General features: G+C 23.6%; 5 protein-coding genes across 5 annotated transcripts in view; 2 read left to right on the top strand and 3 right to left on the bottom strand.

Moving 5' to 3' along the window:
• Positions 1-2,317: 2,317 nt before the first annotated feature.
• PmUG01_14055100 (conserved Plasmodium protein, unknown function) lies at positions 2,318-7,387 on the top strand (the record flags this gene model as incomplete). The annotated part of the gene is made up of 6 exons (XM_029008124.1): positions 2,318-3,797; positions 4,725-4,828; positions 5,736-5,801; positions 6,143-6,255; positions 6,418-6,513; positions 7,108-7,387. The coding sequence occupies 6 exons, from the start codon at positions 2,318-2,320 to the stop codon at positions 7,385-7,387; spliced, it is 2,139 nt and encodes a 712-aa protein (XP_028864445.1).
• A 1,536-nt stretch (positions 7,388-8,923) lies between these two features.
• Positions 8,924-10,717, bottom strand: PmUG01_14055000 (conserved Plasmodium protein, unknown function; the record flags this gene model as incomplete). Its single annotated transcript, XM_029008123.1, has 4 exons — positions 8,924-9,112; positions 9,404-9,653; positions 9,840-10,191; positions 10,486-10,717. 4 exons carry the CDS (start codon positions 10,715-10,717, stop codon positions 8,924-8,926), a joined length of 1,023 nt encoding a protein of 340 aa, XP_028864444.1.
• Positions 10,718-11,790: 1,073 nt separating this feature from the next.
• Positions 11,791-12,903, top strand: TSR3 (ribosome biogenesis protein TSR3, putative; the record flags this gene model as incomplete). Its single annotated transcript, XM_029008122.1, has 1 exon — positions 11,791-12,903. One exon carries the CDS (start codon positions 11,791-11,793, stop codon positions 12,901-12,903), a length of 1,113 nt encoding a protein of 370 aa, XP_028864443.1.
• A 623-nt stretch (positions 12,904-13,526) lies between these two features.
• DRN1 (debranching enzyme-associated ribonuclease, putative) lies at positions 13,527-15,053 on the bottom strand (the record flags this gene model as incomplete). Its single annotated transcript, XM_029008120.1, has 1 exon — positions 13,527-15,053. One exon carries the CDS (start codon positions 15,051-15,053, stop codon positions 13,527-13,529), a length of 1,527 nt encoding a protein of 508 aa, XP_028864442.1.
• Positions 15,054-15,857: 804 nt separating this feature from the next.
• PmUG01_14054700 (cell cycle associated protein, putative) overlaps positions 15,858-24,842 on the bottom strand; it is a gene marked incomplete at both ends in the record, with an annotated part of 9,303 nt that continues 318 nt past the window's right edge. Inside the window, 5 exons of the mRNA XM_029008119.1 lie at positions 15,858-15,902; positions 16,154-16,257; positions 16,394-16,742; positions 17,121-24,453; positions 24,838-24,842. The exon at positions 24,838-24,842 is cut by the window's right edge and continues 318 nt beyond it. Coding sequence (XP_028864441.1) covers positions 15,858-15,902; positions 16,154-16,257; positions 16,394-16,742; positions 17,121-24,453; positions 24,838-24,842 — 7,836 coding nt within the window. The remainder of the gene's footprint in view (positions 15,903-16,153; positions 16,258-16,393; positions 16,743-17,120; positions 24,454-24,837) is intronic.

The following is a 24,842-nucleotide window of genomic DNA, read 5'->3' as shown; positions in this document are numbered from 1 at the left end:
ATTTTTTTTTGTGTTTATTTAAATAATTAATGAATATTCTTCACACACGCATATATATGTATATATTTATATATTTATATATATATATGAGTGCGTCCATATTAACATATAATATGTGTATTTATTGTTCATCTGCATATACAAATATATACAAGCAATACATATATATAAGCATATTTTTTTTTTTACGACATTTTTTAATACTTGCAAATGTATATATATGCATATATGTATAAACCAATTTAGTGGAAGTTGTATAAGCCAGTAGTATAAGAGATTGAAGAAGTATTTTCTCTAGAGTTATATATTTAAAAGAATATATATAAAACCTTTTTTTTTTTTTTAATTTTCTACAAAAGTGTTGTAAGTGAATTGTTATTTTTCAATTTAATGGTTATATATTTATATATATCGTCATATGTGTATTTTGTAATGTTGAAGTATAAAAAAAAAATAAACGTATAAACTTGAATACGTAAATATTATTGTTTTTAATGTATTTTTTTCAAAACATTTTGAAAAGTGGCGTGTGTATATATATGTACCTATGTACTATGCATGTATTTATGTATATATGTATATTATTATGTATATAGTAATATGCACATATATATAAATACAAATATATTAAATTTTTTTTTTTAAATAACACTAGCGCAAAAGAATAACTTTTTTGTCAGTATTGTTGATTCTTTTTAAACATATTTTAATAGAACAGTTTTTCTTTTACAAAATTTCTTGAGATAATTTATAGTAGTATACAAAGACTTATAGAATTTTCCATAAATATTTAAAACGAAAAACTTATGAAAAGTAAATACTATATTATATATGCTACCGAGTGATATTAACTTATTTTATAAAAAAAATTATATATATAATATGCATACATAACTATCTCGCTTATGCATTTATACATATATATATATATATATATTTTTTTTTTTTTTGAGAAAAAGCCCATTTAACAGGTAAAAAAAAAGAAAATAATAAAATAAACGAAAAAAAAAAAAATATATGTATAATTAGGAATCATTTTTATAATAATATATACTTTATAAGTTAGAACAAAAAAACAATTTTTCGTTGTCGTAATGTAGAAAATATCCCTCTCATAAAAAAAAAAAAAAAAAATGATTTTAATTTTAATGAATGCACATTTTCACTTTACAATTTTTTCATTATAAATAAAATAAAAAATTTCAAATAATATAAAAATTTATTCTTAAATATATAGTAATAGAGTGGAAAATATTGTATGACAAAAATAAATAAAAAAAAACTGATCCCGCATTTTAATTCCTTGAAGATATATTGCATATGTATAAATGACCATCATATATGTATATAAGTGAAATAAGTGAAATGATATGCCACTTTTTTTTTAATTTTTTTTGTTTTGTTTTTGCTTTTTCGATTTTTTCCTTTTTTGCATAATTTCTTGTAAAAATAATTTATATAAACAGGCTTATTTTTATTATGATATTTCTTTTTATTTTGATAATTTTTTTAGGGGGTTGAACAAAAAAAAAAAAAAAAAAAATTATGAATTGTTCTATGCTGTTTAGAATTTTAAGGAAACTGCATGTACATGTACTAAATGCAATAACATTCACACATATGTGTACTTATGTGTACAAGAAAAATAAAGTAAAATATTAAATTGCAAAAAAAGATTAAAGCAAAATAAGAACTAAAAAAGTTTCTATACACAAATCATGGCCTAAATGCATCTTTTTTCCCTTTTTTTTCTGCTTGTGTGAGTGCAGCAAAACTTAAAACAAGGGAGCATGCATACATACATATAAATATATATATATACACATCTTTGGGTATGTTGACACATGTACATATTTATATGTATATAATTCAAGTATTTTTACTTTTATTTAAACACTAATTGCGCATATAATAAGTTGTAGATATGAAATATATTGCCATACCATTCCATTTGTAAGATCATCAAGTTGCTAATTTTTACTTCTGTTTTTTCGATTTGAGCTTTCCATAATTTAATTTTAAATGCTCAATACACTTTTAATTTTTCTATAAACATTATATTATTCACAATTTAATAATATATATGTGCGTGTACTTGTGCATGTATATGTACCTGCTTACATTTGCTCATTTTTACATGTAACAAAATATTGTGAGCAATATGTATACACACCTATATGTATGTATGTACGTATATGTATATATGTAGGTACATTTATATATATGTACATGTTGCCATCAAACATACAACTGTGTGTAATTTGATTCGTTCCTTTTTTTTTTTTTTTATTCTTTGTCAAATATATATATAACAAAAATGAGTACACAAATTGGAAGTATTTATTTAAATAATGTTTATCTAGAATTTAGTTTGTTTAATAATTTTTTAAAGGATTTAAACCGAAAAATAAATTGTAGCCATAATGAAAAGTACACGCATATATATGATAGTTGTATCGAAAATGCATATAATATACATAATAAATTTCATGCATGGAACCATAATAAAGAAGAAATTGATGAAAAGTATATAGAATACTTTTCTCAAAATTTTATTATAAATATTAAAAACTTTTTAAGGGATAATTTTTGTTACATAGATGAAAATCTGGAAAACTTAAGAAATAGGAATAAAAAATTAATTGAAAAATTAAAAGTAGGGTTAGAAAATGCGGAGAATCAAGAAAATTATATATACGAGTTAGAAAAGAGCTTAAAATGTGAAAAAGAAAAAAATCGAAATATTTATAATTTGCATGAGAAATTAAATACTTTAATTGAAGAAAATGAAAAACTGAAAAATAAAAATGAGCAACTAGAAATGTCCTCATGCAGAAAGGAAGAAGAAAATAGTAAAATAAAGATCGAATTAAAAAAATTTTTGTCTCTACAGGAAAAAAAAAAAAAGATATATGACAATAGCAAACATTGTTATAGCATCTTAAACAGAAGCATGAGTACATTATTTAATAAAATAAATAGTAACATTCAAAAGTACGAAATTGATAAATTAGTATTACAAAAGAGAAGTTACAGTTATAATTTTTTGTATACTTTAAAAAATATTATGCTTTATGATAATGATCATATAAAAAGTAAGTATCGTGGAAAAATTTCTGAGAAAAGGGAAAATAATGCCTTACAAACCTGCACAATAGCGGAAAATTACAAATTTAATGATAATCGTAATATCATTAACAATAATAATAATAACAATGGCAGTAATAATAGCAGTAACAATAGCAGTAATAATAGCAGTAATAATACTTGTAATAATAATAGCAATATTAATTGTAATAGTAATAACAATAATAGTAATAACAATAATAATAATAACAATAATAAAAACAATAATAATAACAAACATAATAACAAATATAATAACAAATATAATAACAAATATAATATATATGATAAAATCAGGAAAAAAGGAAGTCATCAACATTTTTATAAACTTGTTCTAACTGATGGAATGTTCAAAAATCTGAATAGTTCTAATAATTTTTTATTAAGGGGAGGAGACAAAAGAGGAATATGTAGAAATGCGTTAAGTGTTTATAAAATTTACAATAACATCGATTTAACATGTACAGATAATTGTGATAATAGCTTATATGAAAGGATGCAATATTTAAGTAAAGATATCACTAAATACGAAGGTGCAAATAATGATTATTTTGTTACAAATAAAAACAAGTTAAAAAAATTTTGCGGTGTTAATAATTATTACGTTTCCACAGGAAAATTTTTGTCTTCTCACAGTGAAACCTTATTAATGAACGAAGGAAGAGCATTAAGTAAGATTTGAAAGAATGAAAAAATGAAAAATTGAAAAAACAGAAACAATACAGAATGAACGAGAACAAAATTAAAATGTAAACAAATAAAACATAAATAAAAAAATAAAAAAAAATATAAAAATATATAAAAATATAAAAAAAATATGTCATGAACAACAAAAGAGAGCGAGAGAAAAAAAAAAAAAAAAAAAATTTCTTTTAATACAGAAAGTAGATATAAAAATTGTTGAAGTGCACTAAGAAAATAGCGAAAACATTATATATGAATATTATATAATAATTTGAAACAAATTAAAATAATATTATAAAAGAAAAACGTTAATATAGTTATATTTTGAATACCACCATGTGCATCAGTAACAACTATTACATCCAAAAATACTACTTCCAACAATAGCACTGCAAATAGATATACTTTTAACTATTCTAATAATAGCAATACAGCTTACAACAATACTACTAATAACAATACTTCTTGTAACAATACTTCTTGTAACAATACTGTTAACAACAATACACTTAATATCAATACTGCTAACTACAGTACACTTAAAAGAAATACTGTTAACAACAATACACTTAATATCAATACTGCTAACTACAGTACACTTAAAAGAAATACTGTTAACAACAATACACTTAATATCAATACTGCTAACTACAGTACACTTAAAAGAAATACTGTTAACAACAATACACTTAATATCAATACTGCTAACTACAGTACACTTAAAAGAAATACTGTTAACAACAATACACTTAATATCAATTCTGCTTATAATAGTATTGCTCAAAAAAATACTGATTATAGCAGCAATACTGACAATATATATAATAACAATACTGCTAATCATAGTTCTGAGAGTACTGCTTGAAGAACTATGTAATGATTACTTATATACTATATATCCTTTTTCCTTTTAGGGAGTAAGAGAACTTTTCTAATAAATTCAATACTTAAAAAGCGTATTCGAAGAAATAAAAGAAGAAAAAAGGAAAACTTAAAAATGTTATTAAAATTGAAGCAAGTAAATAAATTTATATTATATACTATTTTTATGTTGCATTTTATTTTCTTACTTTATATATTCCTCATCATCAGCCTTTTAACAAATTAATTAGTATTATTGCATATATTATAAATAATTAATGGAAAACTTAAAATGAAAAGATAGAAAGGAATTAAAATTAAATGAGTGTACTACACATTCAAAAATAAGAGAATATATTCCATTTATAAATTAAATGACAAAAAAAATATATGTTGCATAACCATATGAAATTAACAAATTAATAACTAATTGTTCCTTTTACGCTTGTTACTTATACTCTTGATTAATTTATTTTTGCTTGTTTTGTTTTTCACCGAAACTAACATCTCTTTTGAAGTTATGAAGCTCTATAACTATATTCATAGTTTTACTTTTCAAGTACATACTACTGTTATTTTCATTTTTTAATTATACAAATTTTTATTTATTAAAAACCTGTAAATATAGATAACACATACTTTTACAAAAATGTGAACTTCTTTTTTATTTATTTATTTATTTTTATTTTATGCTTTTTTTTTTTTTGTCCTGTTTAATATAATATCACATACTATATTCTTTAGTTATATTTTGTTGCTCATGTTGATTTATGTTATGCTTTGTTTCCTATCTATGTTTCGTTATTATTATTTTTTTTTTTTTTCGCTTATCTTTTTTTCTCTCTATAACATGTTTTAAGCGTGCTTTATTTTCCTTTGAGGAGAAAAATATGTATTTTATAATTTTTTATTTTTTTTTATTATTTTTTTTTTTTTTTTACGTTGTTGTTAATTAGTGATAAAATAAAAAATTTTAATTGTACATTTAGTTTGATATAGTTACGCAATTATATAAGCTTAAATATGTAAATGTTTAAACTAAATTTTTGATTAACATTTTATAGAATAGCACTTTTAGAGCTAATGTTGGTAATGAAGGTGAACATTTGCATGCCATAAACATGATAATAGTATGCCTATACAGAATAATACATATATCTATATATCTATATCTATCTATATCTATATATCTATATATTTATATCTATATACATATATATATACATATATGCATGTCTATATATATGCAAATACACACATTTAAAAGTTTATGCATTAAGATTTGTTTTCGTAAATATGTATATACAAGTACATATGACTTTTCAACATTTAAAGGAAAGAAAAATGTTGCATGTGATTATTTCTATTATAACGCATTGGTTCTTAGAAAAAAATATATCATAAAAACGCAGTGGATCTTTCATATTTGTTCCTTATTCAATTATATTTTATTATATGTATATATATATAGGAAGACTACAGATGTACAATTAGCAATTTTTACGAGTGCATAAAAAAAGACATCGCAGTTATTAAGAGGGATAATAACATAAACCTTGATAATTTCTCTAAGTACTTCAAAAAGTAATTATTTTATTTATTTTTTTTTTTTCACATAAACCTTTTTTTAATTGTTATTTACTGCAAACTACTTTTTTTTATGTCTTTTTTTTTTTTTTTTTTTTTCATAAAATGCTAAAATATTTTACTTTTTTTTGTTTTTCACTGCATGTTTTCGTATTGAAGTATAATAGAGGAAATAGAAGAAGAAAAGAATACATTAAAAAAAAAAAAAATTGACAAAATTACAAGAAAGTACCTACGTCAAATAGATTCGTACAAGTAAAATAAAAAATTCATTGTTACATATATTGCGTGAAAAGGTGTTTATTTTCATTGTTCATCTTTTTTGAGAATATATTTACATGTATACACTACCATACCTATACGCATACAAATAAGCGCATACATATAATTAATGGTGTATATACATATACATGACACATTCTATACTAGTTAATTTAATTTTTTTTTTTTTTGACGCAAAATTGGAATACATAACTATATCATGGTGATGCAGTAATTTTTTTTGCAAATTTAGTTATTTATGGAGTATCAGATTTGTTACATGTAGGATACATATTCAAAGATTATAATTTATTGTCATTTAAAAGCACTATGTGCTTTTTTTTATTATTTTATTTTATTTATTTCTATTTTATTTTATTTATTTCTATTTTATTTTATTTATTTTATATGTTATTATATACTATAAAACTTTTTACTGTATTTTATATATTTTTTACTCTATTTTGTTTATTTTTCACTTTATTTTGTTTTTTTTTTTTACTTTATTTTGTTTTTACTTGTATTTAATTTTTTTTACTTAGTTTTTTTTTTTTTTTATTTTAATTTTTTTTTTTTTTTTTTGCGTAGGTTACGGGAAAAAGACTTTTTTCAAAATGTGACAAATGTAGAAAACAAAAGTGACAAATATTTCAACTTAACTTATAACAAATATGATTCATTTGATTTACGTAAAGTTTTAAAAAATAATTATGATAAAGAACAAGACTTCGATAGTGACAATGAAGAACCGTTTTCTTTTAACTTCTACGAAAATAGAAATATACGAATTATCGATAGATTAAAAGATTTAAAAAGTAACATATCATTTTTCAAATTATACGATTTAATTGATTTCCCTAGTAAATAATGTCCTTTTTTTCTTTCTTTCTTTTTTTTTTTTTTTGGAACTCCTTTAAATTTTCATATTTTTTACATAAAGTTGGATCAATTGGGTAAATATATATATGATTATCGAGAGCGAAACAGTTCATCTAAAATTTGAGCTATTTATTTTGTTCTTATAGCTCAAACGAGTTTATTTATATATATATGTGTATATATATATATATATATATATATATTTGTAGCTCATATATTATGTACTGCATTACGTGAAAAAAAAATATATATAATACAAGTGCCATACAAACAATATGCTCTATCACACTAAGTATAAAAATTGTTTATCATGTGCACGTACTAATAGTACACTTATTTCGCGCATATGATTTAGTGTACTTCAGTAAAATATGAAGAAAAAAAAATATAATTATGAATATATAAATATAAATGCATAAAATTACATGTATATATAAATACATATGTAAACAAGTTTGAACACATATAATTTGTTATAAATATAATTACTTATACATATAATTACTTATACATATAATTACTTATACATATAATTACTTATACATATAATTACTTATACATATAATTACTTATACATATAATTACTTATACATATAATTACTTATACATATAATTACTTATACATATAATTACTTATACATATAATTACTTATACATACAATTACGTATACATATAATTTCATATATAATTCTATATACATAAAATTCTATATACATATAATTGCATATATATATGTGGTATGTGCATTTATGACAAATATGCATAATTTACATCCGCGTGTGTAATATACGTACCATTATGTATAATTTAGAATAAAATACGCAAATATTTACACAGTGTGAATATATGTATACAGCATATTACATGTATATTTTACTATATACCCATATAAATATATATATACATTTGTTTTATGCATATATACATATATATGTATAATATTACACACATACTTTTATCACTCAGGATGAGATTTATTTAATGCACTACTATATCACGTATACAATAGTGTGTAAGGGCTTCTTATTTTCTCTTTTTGACGAATTACAATATATGCGCTTCCTTGATATAAAAAAAAGCACATATCACATGTATTATTTTTTTAATATTTTTTTATATATTTGATTTTTATAATTTTGTGTTAAACTGATATTACACTTTCCTTATTTTTAATGAACCAAAGATAATATTTTTTCAAAAATAAAAAATACATAATTTTTTTTTTTTTTCAAATTGTTTTTGCACGTATAATGAGTAACTGTTAAAAAATTTTTTTCGTATTTTTCTTAAATATTAATTGTTCTTTGTTGTAAATATAAGAAAAAGGACCAAAAAAAAAAAAAAAAAAAAAGAAATGAAAAAATAAAATAAATAAAAGTAACAAGAGGAAAATAAGTTAAAATAAAATACAATTAAATAAAGTATAATAATACGAAAAAAAGGAGAATGAACAAAAAGGAAAAATAAAATTAAATGAAGAAAAAAAAAAAAAAAAAAAAAGAAATTTTCGAATAAATTCTTGTTTTATATATCGTCGTTCGATAGTATATTATTATTAAAATCAATATAATCATTTTTAAAATTATCATTAATTTGTTCTGTATCTACCTCATTGTCATAATTAATAAAATAAATTAAGGAGGCTATATACAGTTGTATATTGATGAAAAAAGATAAAACGTTTTCCGTTCTGACAAATGCGGGTAAATTAAACTGTGAGAAAAAGAATAAAAAGAACAAATATATGAAGAAATATAAAAATAACATTCGCATATGGTGAAATATCAAATTAAATGAGTCATGAATAATAGCTAAATATAATTGGTCACTTAGCACTCTGCCGTATCATTTTTCCTTATTACATTTTACTATGACTTTTGCGATTTGAGTGGTGCATTTATATTATATATATGTATGTTTTTTTGCGTTTATATGTATATGTCGATATTTACACTTTTATATATATACATTTATATGTACGACCACGCATTTATGTACTATTACCTTATAATATTTAAGGAATATGTTGCTGCAAACTGTACCTAGGGACGTATGTAGCACTATGGGTAACAGGGTTAAAAGTAAAGTAGATGCCTTCATATTTTTCTTTTGATCTTTATTGAAAGTTAAAAAATGTGCAGTCAGTAACATATTTACAGCAACAGAAAAGAGGCCCATCTTTGATAAAAGCAAACCAATAAAACTAATGGGTAGCATCAATGTACTTATGTTAATTATATTCAAAATTCCCTTCCTATATATATGCATAAGTGTGGGTGGATATATGTGTGATACACAAGGAATATACAAAAAAAGCGGAGCACTTACTAACATGTTCCATTATATGTAACATGGAGTAACAATATATATAATTATCATTTAATATTTTTATAGTAATGTAAGTATGTATATATTCCCTTATTTTTGATTGTATGATTACCACTTAAAGATACGCAGAAGGAAATATCTTTTGGTCTCCATTTCATCACTTAACTTTTTGATCATCTGTTCTTTAATTCTTTCTTCGATATTTGAGCTTTTTATATAATCAATTGATAATTCGCTAGTATATTCATCTTTTCCAAAAATATTAAATTTTTGTTTTCTTTTAAAGTCATGTAAATTTTTTTTAATTATTTTCTGTGTAATAAAAAAAAATATATCTTTATATTTTAATTTGCTCTTAATATCACTACACGTTTTAAGAAACTCTTCATGTGATTTAACTAGATCTTTGAAATCATCACTATCAGTCGTACCTAACATCTTCAAGTATTCTTCTTCCTCTTCATCTGAATACAAAAAAAAAAAAAAAAAATATTTTTATTTTCAGGTATGATGTATTTTTTTTCTCTTTTTTTTTTCCCCCTCTATTTGGAGAAGCATTAGCCCGTACTTTTTTTATATTTAGATGTTTTATTCATGTGCGTACGTACGTACATGTATATATATATATTTATACTTAAAATAATTATATTTAAGTTATGGTAAGTCATTCAAGTGTCAGTACTTGAAAAATTACGCATAATCACATATATATATATATATAAGTATTTTTATATATTTTTTTTTCCTTTGGTACTAACTTAAATTGTACTTGTCATTTTCATCGGTGAAGTAGTTTGAAAAAAAAGACAAAATTTTATTTTTAAATTTTCTTGATTTTGTATTTTCATATTTATACATATAGTTTACAGATTGAACCTTTCTTGTATAATTTTTGTTGTATTTGTTTTTTGGTAAAATTTTATAATTAATGTGAAAACTATAATATGTTTTAATAGTTACAATAACAAATAGAACAATTTGTATTATCATTTTTTTTTTCTTTTTCTTTTATAAAAAAGAATATATACATACATCTATATCTATATCTATCTATCTATCTATATATATATATATATATATATATATATATATATATATATATATATATCTATATATATATATACACAAATATAGATATATATACATTAGTTTAAAATATATATTTTAAAAAGATAAAAAAAAAAATTTTAAGTAAGAATAATGTTTTAAATCGCATTTCTATAAGAAAAAATTGTCAATTTTTTTGTTCAGTCGCTTTATCTTTTATCTTTTCGTTTTTTTCCAAAAAGTATTTGATAAAAGGATAAGGATTAATTTAAACTACTAATTACCACATTTTCATCGCAGAATACCTGTTATCAAATAAGTTTTTCCTTTTTATACATACATATATATTACAAATATATGATATATATATATATATATATATATACACATATCATGTGTATTTTTGTAATATTTTATTACTTGTATAACACATTACATATTATTTTATAATTAAAGCAATAATTCATAAAACAACAAATTCCATTTTCACTTAATAAATTACTGTATCACTAATATTTATTTTATTCAATCTACCTTTTTTTTTTTTTTTTTATATATCAACAAAGTATATTATTAACAAATATGCAACAATTGATTCCCTTATTTTCGTAAAGTATTTTATTATTTTTTTTTTTAATTTTTTGATTTTATTCGAAACTGCTTGATAGCAGGTTACGCGAAATGAAAGTAACTTACATATGTATGCATATACTCATATGTATACATATAAATATGCACAAGTTAATTATAAGAAAATACCTGGGACCTCAACAGTAGATGAACGAAAGATACATATTTTTATAAAACAGGAGAAATTAAGAAGGATCATAATTTAAAGAAGGTTGAAATTCGATCAGTTTGCTAAGGATGTACGTATTTGTGTTTATGTATGTATATACATGTACATACGTGTATTTATTATACATATATAGTCGTATAAAAAAAGCTAGCCCAATAGTGATAAAAAATACATTATTATTTTATTTTATTTTTTTTTTTTTCTCATAGAGAATACAATGAAAAGGCAAATTTTGGAAAAGAAAAAGTACTCAATTCATAATTTAGTCAAACTAATTAATGAAAGGAATAAGCAAAAAGGCAAAAATGGTGAAGATGTGAAATGTATTATGAAAAAGGAGTTAGGAAATGGAATGCCTAATGAAGGGAATTTTAATATGGATAACCATACGAGCGTTCTGAGAAGAAGAGAAAAGGAAAAGGAAAGTGGAAAAGAAATGGGAAAAGAAATGGGAAAAGAAATGGGAAAAGAAATAGGTAAAGAAATAGGTAAAGGAATAAAAGGAGAAAGGACAAATTCAGAGAGTAAAGAAAGTGTTGTCACATGTCGAACACTTTATAACAACGTAATGGATGATGATGATGATAATAGTAGATGTAGAAATCATAAACCAAAAGGAACTAATCAAAGTAAAGATATGTTGAGTGAAAAAGAAACAACAGTTGGAATTGACACGATGGATGATGCCGATATTACTGAAGAAATTAGCGAAAAATTTGATGAATATTCCCAGAAAGAAAACAAAAAGGAAGATGTACAAGAAATAAAACTTTTTATGATTGATTATAATGAATGCCAAAATAATAAATGTTCATGCAAAAAGTTATATCGCTTTAAAAAAATAAAAAAAGTTCAAGTAAATAAAAAGTTTAAAGGAATAGTATTAACTCCATACGGTGATAAATATTTTTCTCTATATGATAAGCAAATTATTGAAAATTTTGGCTTGTCAGTAATTGACTGTTCTTGGAAATCAGTAGATTTGTTAAAAAAAATTAAATTCACTAATCAAAGAAAATTACCATACTCCATAGCCGTGAACAGTATAAATTATGGAAAACCATATAAACTTTCTTGCCTGGAATCATTAGCCTTCTGTTTATATGTATGTAATTATAATAAGCAGTGCAGAGATATATTAAGCATATACAAATGGAGTATTTATTTTACCACTGTAAATAAAGACTTCTTAGATAAATATAAGTTATGTTACACTCATGATGACATAATAAATGCAGAAAATGAATTAATTCAAGATTCATTAAATGAAAAAGAGGAAAGGAAAAAAATAGACCACTACAAGATTATCTATGAAGACAATTACATGTAGTTTTTTCCTTTTACAATTTCGCTTGTTGCACTGCGTATGTATAATCGCGCACATATATATTCGTAGATATGAACATGCACATGTATATATATATATGTATAGATAATTATAAGTGTCTATGTAGAAACTCTCATGCACATTTCGGTGCACACTTTGTATTTTCTGTGACTATGTCATCGTTGTATGTATGCATTATATGCATAATTTTTTGTTTTGTATCATTTAACTTAAATTTTTTTTTTTTTTTTTTTTTTTTTTACTTGATTATAATTCGAATAATTTGTTATAATTTTCCATGTTTTTTAAAATGTTCATGAATTATAATCAATTTGTTAACAAAGGTATTATCTTTTTTTATTTTTGCAAGCATGCATTCGTACTGAACGTTTGAAGTTTCTTTTATTTTATTCAACCTTTTTTTCTTATTCTTTTAATCATACTTTCTTGGGCTCTTTTCCATTCCTTTTTTCTTCTCTATCCCTTTCTTCTATTCTTTTCGTCCTCTTTTTTCCCTTTTTTCCCTTATTTCCCATGCTCCTCTTTTTTTTTCCCCCATTTTTTTTACTACCTCCATTTAAAAAAGAAAAAAAAAAGGTTAACGCATTGTGCACACTGCAATGTACCTATCTAACATAGCTAGTCCAATCGTACTTTTCGTAATGAGTTTTAAATTGTTCCACAGTATTAACGTACTGCTGAAAATTTCGAAAATATTTATAAAGTTTGTCTTTTTTGAATAGGTCTGTAAAAATACATTTACACATGTTTATGTAGTCATAATTATTTTCGATAACCTGTATATACGTTTCAACAAGAGAAAAATTAATAGATATATATGGAATATTTTTAGGTATAACATTATAAGGTGCATATTTACTGTTAGTAATAATTAACTGTTTATTTTCTCTATATAAAGAACTAATATCTTCCATATTTTTTTTGAAATAAATTTTGGCTTTTTCCAGTAGTTCCATAGGTATAACATAACAATTGATGTATGTATGTTTTGCCTTTCTCAATGATATTAATTCAATATTTACATTAAAGCAATTATTGAATTCTACAAAAATACATGTTTCATTGTTTTCTTCTAACATTGCTATTAAAGATTTCATATGATTACGCATGTCTTGAATCGTTTCAAAATTTGTGTTCGTTACACTTGTTGTATGTTCTATAGGGGAAATAAATAGCTGATCTTTTAAAAAAATATTTTTATAATTATAATAACATATATATGATCTGTCACTAATACTTATTATATTTAATTTGTTTATTTTATTAAATGAATTGGAATCGATACAGTATTTACAGTCTACCAAACTTTTGTTTAATGCATTCTTCATTTTCATTTTATTTATTTTTTCCGTTATTATGTTTTCTAATTTTATACTTAATTTTGCATTTTCAGCCAAATGAAATATGGGTCCCCTTTCAATAGGGCGCGCTGAAGGAATATTTCCACCTTCATTTTTATTGAACATACTTTTGCCATCATTTTGCCTTTCCCCTTTTGTGCTATCATCTGATGAAACGCTCCGTCTATGTGATACATTTTTTATTTCACTTTTTATGTATCTTTCATTATTTTCAAACTTTTCCAACCCTTCGTATATTTCTACACTCCTATGGCCTTCATTATCTTCATACTTCTTAGCGTGTTTAGATTGTTTTTCTTCTTTTCTCTTTTTCCTGTGTTCTCTCTTTTTGTCCCTTTTTCTTTTCCTATTTTGTCTTTCCTCCTCTTTGCATTTTTTTTTATGCTTATCATCTTTTCTTTTTTTTTCCTCCTTTCTTCCATGTTCTTTGTCCTTTTCATATAAAAGTGAAGCGTAGGATGGGCAAGATGATGATACTGTATCTGAAGAAGAGATTTCCTTTTTTTCCTTTTTGTAACTCTTAGAATTCTTATTTTTTCCTTTTAGTAAAAAATTTATATATTTTTTATCATAGCTTTCTTTATCATTCAAATCATCCTTTTTTAAATTTTCTATATCAGACAATAATTTTTTGTTCATTCCTTTAATCCTACTTTCCTTCTCCCGACTTTTATCTCTTTGCCCTTCATCTTTCGAATTTATATTATTTTTTTTTAAAAGCTTTAAAAAGTTATATTTTGCATATTCATAAAATTCGTCCACATCGCTCATTTTTGTTCTTTGTAAAAAGAGAAAAATGCATAATAACTATCAGATGGATGAAAAGGAAAGAAATGAACAAGAACAAAAAAAAAATAAACTAGATAAATAAGGTAAACAAGGTAAGCACGGATAGTTCATTAAAAATGCCCAAATAAATTAAGCAAGTTAAAATATCTACATTTTAAGTATAGCTGATCCAAATAGCACACTAAAGCGTTAAAAATTATGTAACATATTTAGTATAGCACTTAATATTTCATATTTTCGTCAACTTAAAAATGCAAAAAAAATGAAAAAAGAATGAAATGCAAAGTGGAATGAAAATAAATGAAATGACGTAAAACAATATTAAAAAGGTGATATTAAAAAAAAAAAAAAAAATGAAATAAAATAAAATATAACAAAATAAAAATACATAAGGTTAAAAGAGTGATTCATCACAAAATAATAAATTTTACGCATTTAATATTAACAGATAAGATGAACAGAACTCTATATTTTGTAAGCACTGAAAAATACAAAATAGAAATATATGTTTGCTTTACATTTTTTTTTTTTTTTTTTTTGGTAGTACAATTATTTGAAAATAATACTTATAAACAATCTAAATTACGAAGCGAAGGATTTACAAAAACATATTTATGCGGTCGAAGAGAAGAGAAAAAGTTGTCCAATAAATTCTAAAGAAACAAATGAAGTACAACAAAATATCAAGCAATTTAATAAAAAAAAAAAATATATATATATATAATTGGAGCTTTTAATTTTCGCTCTCTTTAGCTAATTCTTGTTGTTTACATTAAAAGAAAAAAGCTAATTGTTACTATCCGAGTCACTAGAATTTTTTATTTGGAAATGCTAGAAAGAAAAAAAAAAAAGTGAATACGTATATATACATATATATAAATATGTATATAGTATTATAATATTACATGTCTGAAGAAATTATATATATACATGTGTATTTATGCATACTTATATATATGTATATATGTAACACGAGGGCACTTCGCGTTTTGTAGGTTAATTTGCGCGTTCCATATATAAAATATATATTGTAGTATATTTATGATCACTGTCGTCTTTTTATTTTTTTTTTTTTTTCTTACATTTATATAAGGATCGTCAGTTGACTTGATCCATTTAGTACTTTCCTCTTTAGCCTTTTGCAAAATAACTTCTCTTATTTTTTCTGGAAATTGTGCAATATCACCTACAAAAATAAATAGCGAAAGGGGAGATTAAATAAAATGAGAAAAATATAATGAAATTCTAAGGGGTAAAATTTTTTCTTTAAATTGTGGATATTTATACATATTGTTTAAAATGACATAAGAAAGAACTCGTACCAGACGGTGTGATGAATTCCAACTTTTTGTTAAACTTTGGAATTTCATATTCTCCCATTGTTGCATTCATAATTGATAAGCTATTTTTATTATAACTACAATTAATTTTTTTTATATTAAAATAGGACGGTTTAAAATATTTAAACATATACAGTGATGGATTTAAAACTTCTATTTGTTCATATATTTCAGGTTCTTCATAAGCTATTTTTTTTTCCTTTTTCTTTTCTATTTCTCTTCTATTATAAAAGTTGAATGATACATTCGTTTCTTTTACTTCTCCCTTCTTATCACAGTTTGGGATTTCTACTGAGTTGAATCCATACAGGCCCAGATTGTTCATTAGAACCTACAAAACGGTTGTTCACGTGAACATGCGTGGGTATATATCTATCTATATATACATATATATATATATATATACGTGCACACACCTATGTGTGCCTGTGCTCAGAACAAAGTGCATTAGTTTTGTAGCTGTTGCTTTATAATGTACTCCATATATATATATATATATATATATATATATATATATATATATATACAAGTAATCTACTTAAAAGAAGAATTAACAAGGTTTCACGTGAATAATATGTGCGTAAAAAATATGCGCACGTATAGCAAACGTTTGTGTAACTCACGCGGGTGAGATGTTCTAATATTTGCATTAACATTTGTAGTCTTTTTTATTTTATTTTATTTATTTTTAAATGTGCGTAAAACATACCAAAATTTCGTGCAAATCACAGCATATATCAATGGCCTCCATATCATCCCAGAGATCGTTATGAACAGGTGAAGGTTTCGCAATAAATATTATTTTTTGTTTTGAACAATTATCATCAGTATTTTTTTCCTCTTCCTTTTTAGTATTCTTCATAGTAGCTTTAATTCGAAACTTAGAAAATATATTATTAATATTTGTTGCAACGGAAGATGAAGTGCTCTCTTCTTTTTTTTCTATAAGAGAGAATTGTCCCCACATGTACACGGAATATTTATGAGAATTGAGTTTAGTTATTAAACATACGAAATTATCGGAGCACGCAATTTTGTTAACAATAATATTTGATGAAATTGTTGTTAAAGGATAGAGAGAAATTTCATCTAGATTTCTTAATTTTTGTTTATTTAATCCTAGTATGCATTTATAATTATTACCCCATATGTAAAGCGAATTCTTATTTACTCTTAAACATATGTTAAAGCTATCTTTACATATGATATCATGACAACTAGATATTAAAAATATTGGCTCGAAAATATTCTTATTAAAATATTTCAAATTAATAAAAAGAAAATTCCCACTAATATATAAATCATTTGTTCTAGTAATATAAGCACTGTGATATGATGCACAATTCATATTTTTAATATAAATTTTATTTTTTAAAAAATATTTAATAATTTTAGGATATCTAATTACAGTTTTTTCATATTTCTGACCACATTGTCCAAACATGTTACTACCCCAGGAGTACAAATTTCCATTTTCACTAAGTGCTAATGTGTGTTCTGACCCGCAGCTAATATTAGTAATTTTATTTGTTTCATTTATTACTTTTGTAAATTCAACTATCTTTTCAATTTCCCCTTTTTTATTTTTTTTTTCTATTATTTTATAATTCACAATATCACATAAGGACTGTTCACACGAATCTATAAAAAAACTCTTCGAAATAGTATAATTTTGCTTATATTCAAAAGTCAAATATTGCAAACTTTTCTGATACCTACTGCATAGGTTGGTAATATTAGTACTATCACTTTTACGGTAATTATTTTTACTATTAATATTATTATTACCATTATTACTGTTTCTATTATTAATATTATTGCTGTTGATATTATTTATTTTATTTATTATATTTTTTTTTTTTTCGTATTCGGGGGCATAAGTTTCTTTTTCCCAGTTATTACTGTTGCAGCTTCTTCTTGTGCTTGAAGGAGCAGTCTTATTCCTGTTGTAGCTGCTGTCTCCCTTGTCGTTCTCGCTGCTTCCGAGACTTCTAAGCGTAGTATCATAGTATGAACTATTTTTTCTTGTGCTCCTCACGCTTTCAGTTTTTCTAAGTTTACTATCTCTTGTTATAGAATTCCTGTTCGCTTCTACATTCACGCTACAGATATTATCAGTGTTTCCATTAGAACTCATATAGTTGTAGCATCCCTTCCTCTGATATGTTCCCATAGTATGTGATCTGTCATTAGGTCCCGGGAACATGCTACCCATGCATTGTGTATATTTCTTGTCGTCCACAGAAGTTTCTATCCGCTTGGGAAAACTACTAGTATGATAATTGAAATTTTTTTCGAATAAATTATAGTAACCTAACTGGCCATAATCATTTGATCCAAGGCTGTAAACAAATCTAGCATATAATTTTTTGCTACTACTACTGGTGCAGTTAGAACTATTTGCACCCATGGTGTTTCGCTCATTGGTGACACTTTGGCTTATTAAAAGAATTGTGTGCGTTCTCCCAACAAATATTTGTATGGACTCAAAAACAGGTACGTTAAAAATGGTGTTCTGATTATTACTAGTGCATTTTTGAAACATTTGTTTCATATGAATTATTTTAAGTATTGAATTTATTTTGTATGCCCAAGGGAGAGAGTAATGGTATGAAATATTTTTATATAATTTTAAATTAAAAACAATATTAAATGTATGATTTTTTTTTTGAAATTTTTTAAAATAAAAAAAATACCATTGTTTTAGTAAAATATGATATGTTAACAATTTCATCGATTTTTGTTCTTTTAAAAGGTAATAATTATAAAACGGAAAATTATTTTTATTTAAAAAGTAATACCTTTTTTTGTCGTATTCATTACTATATATATTTAATTGTACTTGTTCAAAAACTCTTTTTAATTTGCAAAAGTTTCTCCACCACTTCTGTATAATTATAGCACTTGTTTTTATTTTATTATATCTGATTATTTCTATGCATGTATGTACATATGCTTGAGTAAAATAAATAGCATTTACTAACATAATATACTGTTTTTTAACAATATATGCTTTGTACTTACTTTGTATCTTAATTACTGCTTCAGGTATTTTAAGTTGACCTTGTATTATATTTCTACTATATATATTTTTTAGTAAATAATGATAATTCACTTTAGTTACTACATTAGAATAAGTCAAATATTTTCTTTTAATAGATAAAAAACATATTTTTAAAAGTAGCTTTTTTTGAAAATTATTTAGACAGATATATTTTCTAAAATAGGACTGAATTAATGTAGCACTTCTGTTAGGTATAATTACATCATTCAAATTTTTTATTGTTTTTAATTGTGTTATGTACATTTTAATTACTATATTTATATTTTCTATAGCTTTTTTTTTCGATAATTCTAATTTTAATAATTTGTATTTTCTCTGTTGTACTACTTTTCTATACCAGGATTGTATATATACACATGCGGCATATCTAATTAACTGTTTTTCTTTCTTCATAAAATTTTTTTTACAAAATTCTAACATTTCTTTTGTTTCGTCGAAATTTTTATTTTTAATGATATAGCTATAAAATATTAAAAATGAAACAAGTAAGTTTTTTTGTCTTTCTACTTTGTTCATATTATAAAAAAACAGAAACTTTCTCATATAATTTTGCACGATTATGATTTTGTCCCTATAAAAATATTTTACTTTTCTGTTCTTGTAAGCTATATAACAATTCTCTATTTTTCGAATATGAGGAATTATCAATTTTATAAATTCGTCTTTCATATGAGCTAAAATGAAATAAACGTTTTTTCTTATAAATATATAATTGTTAAAATAGAGTATATCTTTTGTTATCTTAAAGTTGTATAAAATAATTTTACACAAATCTTCTTTTTCCTTCATGGACAGGTAATTTAAATAACTAAAATGCAGAGCATCTATTTTTTTTTTTTTTTCCTTCTTTTTTATAATTCCTTCATTTTTTAACGCATTATTGTTTCTCCCCACTTCCTCAGATTTTTTGCTACTACTAAATGTACTAGCACTTGTATTATTATTCGTAGTAGTATTACTATCCGTAATGGCATTATTATTTGCATTTCCGTATGTGTTTGTGTTAATCTTGTGAGTGTCCAAGCGTATGCCCTTATTTACTCTAATTATTGAATCATTCGAATATCTCTTCTGTTCTCTACTATGAATCAAGTTATTTTTACATTTCTGTTTGCACCTTTCCTTGTAATAATTCACAAGCTTCATTAAGTCATCGTCCTTACTAATGTGAATACAAAATAGTATGTACTTCTTAATAAAACTTATGTACGTTAAACTATAGTATAAATATTTTAACTGATACGTAAAAATGGCCTTTAAATTTAGCATATTTATTACACATATTATATGTTGCTTATTTATTTTTTTTTCTAATTCACAAAAATCATCTATGAGTCCCACTGACTTGCTACCCGAGTTTGCCAAAAAAAAATTTTTACTTGATTTTATATTATGAGAAAAAAAGTTATTAATTGGTAAGGAAAAATTATTATTTAAAATATTACTACCAGAACTACTAACATAGTCATTATCAAATGCAGATTTATTATATTTTAAATATGCTGATATATATTTAGGATAATAAGAATTATCCATAGTCTTTCTCTGCCTTTCGTTGAAAACAAGTACGTAAAATTTTTCATATGTATTTTTTATAATATTTATAAAAAAGCATATTTCACTATACAACAGATCACTTTTTACACTTTTCAATGGAATGGAATTTTTAAAAAATATATTTCTTAAAAATTTCATCTCACTATTTTCTACAATTTCGATAATATCACATAACGCACACACATCTTTTATATTGTCAAAAATCATATTATTACATTTGTACCTTGTTTTTTTGTCATTGTAATGTACTATAGAAAAGTTTTTTTTTTTTTTTTTTTTTTTTTTTTCTATTTTATATCTTTGCATTTTGTTTATACACTTATTATCATTCATGTTATCATCTTTTGTTATCTCTTCTATGAACTTTTTAACTATTTTCTCTACACAAATATCGCTGTCATCATCTGTACTATGTTTCTCTATAGGAATGCTAGTATAATTACGGACGAAATTATTTCTGCTTCCATTATCATTATTTGTCATTCTGATATATAAATCGTTATAATATCGTGTTAATTTTTTCACTAAATAGTGAAATATATACATAAATTTATAATATTCCGCTTTTATCAGTGTGCTTGAATTTACACCCAACTGTCCTTGCGTTTCGCACCATTCGTGCGATTGTTGATGCTCAAGGACACTTAAATACTTGTATGTGTATTTTTCTAATAAATGTAATATTTTATTTTTGTTAAAATGAAAAATATAAGAACCTTTTATACTATTTTTGTACATATTATTACTAATACTTTTATATTTTTGAATACTACTGTTGATGACATCATCATAATTATTTTTTCTTTTTTTTCCTTTTTTAGTATTTAGCTCATTTATTGCATGCACAATACAACAATCATTATTAAACATAGACATTTTTAAATAATAGGAGTGTACTATTTCACTGTATATATTATTAATAAGTTCACATAAATTGTTATTTATCTTCTCTTTTTTTTTTTCATTATTATTCGTTTGCACTATATTTTCCTTTAATCCACTATTGCAATAAATATATAACGAATGATTAATAGGTGTTGTATTTGAGTTTATACGTTTTAGGTATTCGTTCACATGCTTTATTATTTTTATTTTTAATCTGAAGAAAATAGTTGAACACAAATTTTTTAATTTTATTGTATTACTTAAAACATTTATAAGAACATTTAAATCAACACCTAGTAAAAAGGATATGTATTCTTCGATTATATGACCAGCGAATACCACGAAATAATTTGACTCATTTCTTACTATATTTCTTATGTGTTTATAATAGTTATAACTCCTGTTCTTCAGTTCATCTGTTCTTTTCCTGGTATTGTAATAATTTCCATTTTCATAGGTATCGTCATCATTACTGACTGCCTCTGCACTAGTTTTTCGTTTGGTGCTTTTTTCATTTCTTAGTTCACTTCCCTCTTCCATGTTCTTCCCATCATATTTCGATGAACCTCTTTTTTGTGTTATTGCTCCCCTATTTGCATTATTATTACAATGATTTTCCCTCTGGATTGACCATCTTCTTTCATTATTTTTTTTTTTATTCATATAGGTACTTTTGATAACATGAGCTATAGTATTAATATCACACTTTTTTTCGGAAAAGGAACTTAAACAATCACTTATATAATTATCATAATTAAAATTAAGAAAATTATGTAAATAGTAATTTTCCTCTTTTGTTTGTATATTTCCTTTTTCATTTTTCATATTGACTTTTCTTAATTTTATATAATCCGAAATTTTGATTAGTTGTATTTGTAAAGCATTTAATGTTTCTTGCTCATTTATTTTCAAGCATGTTTTTATTTTCATATATACATTTATGAAGATAATTGCAAAAATTATTTTAATTATACATGTTATATTTTCATGTGTAAAACCTAATTCTAAAAAATTAGAAAACGTTCTTTTTAACTTCGCCACTTCAAGGTCTATCTCAAGAGGTTCTATATAATTTTTATATATTTTTTTTACATCTAGAGGGTGTAATTTTAATTGTTTAAAATATTTATTATTACTGTCTATTAGTGCACCTCTTAGGAGGAAGAAAAAAATGCGTGGGATTTTAATAAAATTATTTTTAAACAATTCATTCTCAGTATAATTCTTTTTATTAATATCACACATACATTTTTTTGCATTATCCGTCGTATGTTCATTGTTAATACTTTTTTCTATATCTTTACTACAATTTTTAGTATTTTTCTTGTATTCCAAATCACCTGACACGTTAAGGTCATTAAAATTCTTGTTATTTATTGTACCATTTTCTTTACAATTTTCATTATCCGCACTCCTTAACAGCTGTTCAGAAAAATTAATTATTTTCGTGCACATATTTGTTACATTATCTTTATCCATTAACAACCAAGGAGAGACATTAAAATACAGAATTTCTTTATTATTACTCAAATGGATTATAAAATTATAGTACTTGTGACAAAAAAATAAATTAAGTATATTCATAACCCTTTTATATGCATGATATAATTTCCTTTTTTTCTCTTTCTTTATTATATGTTTGAAAATGTACAAATTTATTATATTCTGATTACTGTACTTCTCCCCATATACAAATAATAATTTATTTTTATTCTCCGACGAACTTAATGTTGATTTGTTTGAGGCATATATGTTGCTGAAACTGCGAGTTTGTTTTGACTTCTTCGTAATTTTATTGCGATACGTGTTGGTGGTGCAACACTGTGAATTTGAAATATCATCGTAAGAACCATTAACTTCATCTTCAGCAGCATGTCTAGCTACATCGTCCGTAATACCACCAGCTACATCTTCGGAACTATCCATAGCTGCTTCATCCCACGCACCCATGTTAATATTGTACAACATGCTATATTTTATTTTAGATTTGATCGAGATATCCTTATGCATATCGATAATATCTCTGTATCTATTAATGAATAAATCATTTTTTATTTCAATTAAATTTTTTTTTTCCTTTTTTTTTAATTTTTGTAAATCATATATATTCCTTATATTGAGATAAGGTTTTTGCTTTACATATTTTAATATCTTTTTTTTTATCTCATCGGAACTTTCGTTAGATGTACCATCTGAATTTTTTTGTTCATTTCCTTCTAAATCTTCTTCTAGTTCTCCTTCTAGTTCTTCTTCTAGTTCTTCTCCTAATTCTTCTTCTACATTTTCTTCTTCTATTGCTAAATACTTTCCAGTAGCATAATTAATAAATGAACTTAATATATAACTATTTTTATTTTTCGTTTTAAAAAGTAATTTATAAAATGCATTCACGTATTCACTTGGATTTATCATAATAAGCATATTATTAAATATGCTCAAGTATATATTTTCATTGTATCTTTTTATAATTATATCACATATATCTGACTCTTCTTTGTGAGTGTAATAAATGTCGTGGATGTTATTCAGGTTGTAACTAAAAAGAGGAAGCAGCAGTTACAAGATTTTACGGAGTTTGTGCAGAACATATATATACATAATATACCTACACGTTTATACATATACACATGTACATGCGCAACAACAAGGATTCATTAATATTAAAAAGATTAGAGGGATTAAATTTGACTATTCGATTAATGCAAAAAAGAAAAAAAAAAGAAAATGAAAAACAGCATTACAATATTATAGACATAGATACGTATGAAAAGCTGTAACACAACCCACAAGGGAAAAAAATCATACTATTATATACAAAAAAATAGAATAATAGTATATATATGAGCATATGTATGTATGTGTGTTTGTATGTATGTACGTATGTATGTACGTACGTAGTATACACGTGATTTTATTGTACCTCAT

The sequence above is a fragment of the Plasmodium malariae genome (genome assembly GCF_900090045.1).
Source record: "Plasmodium malariae genome assembly, chromosome: 14".
Lineage (NCBI taxonomy): Eukaryota > Apicomplexa > Aconoidasida > Haemosporida > Plasmodiidae > Plasmodium > Plasmodium malariae.
This window is presented reverse-complemented; position numbering and strand designations above follow the sequence as displayed.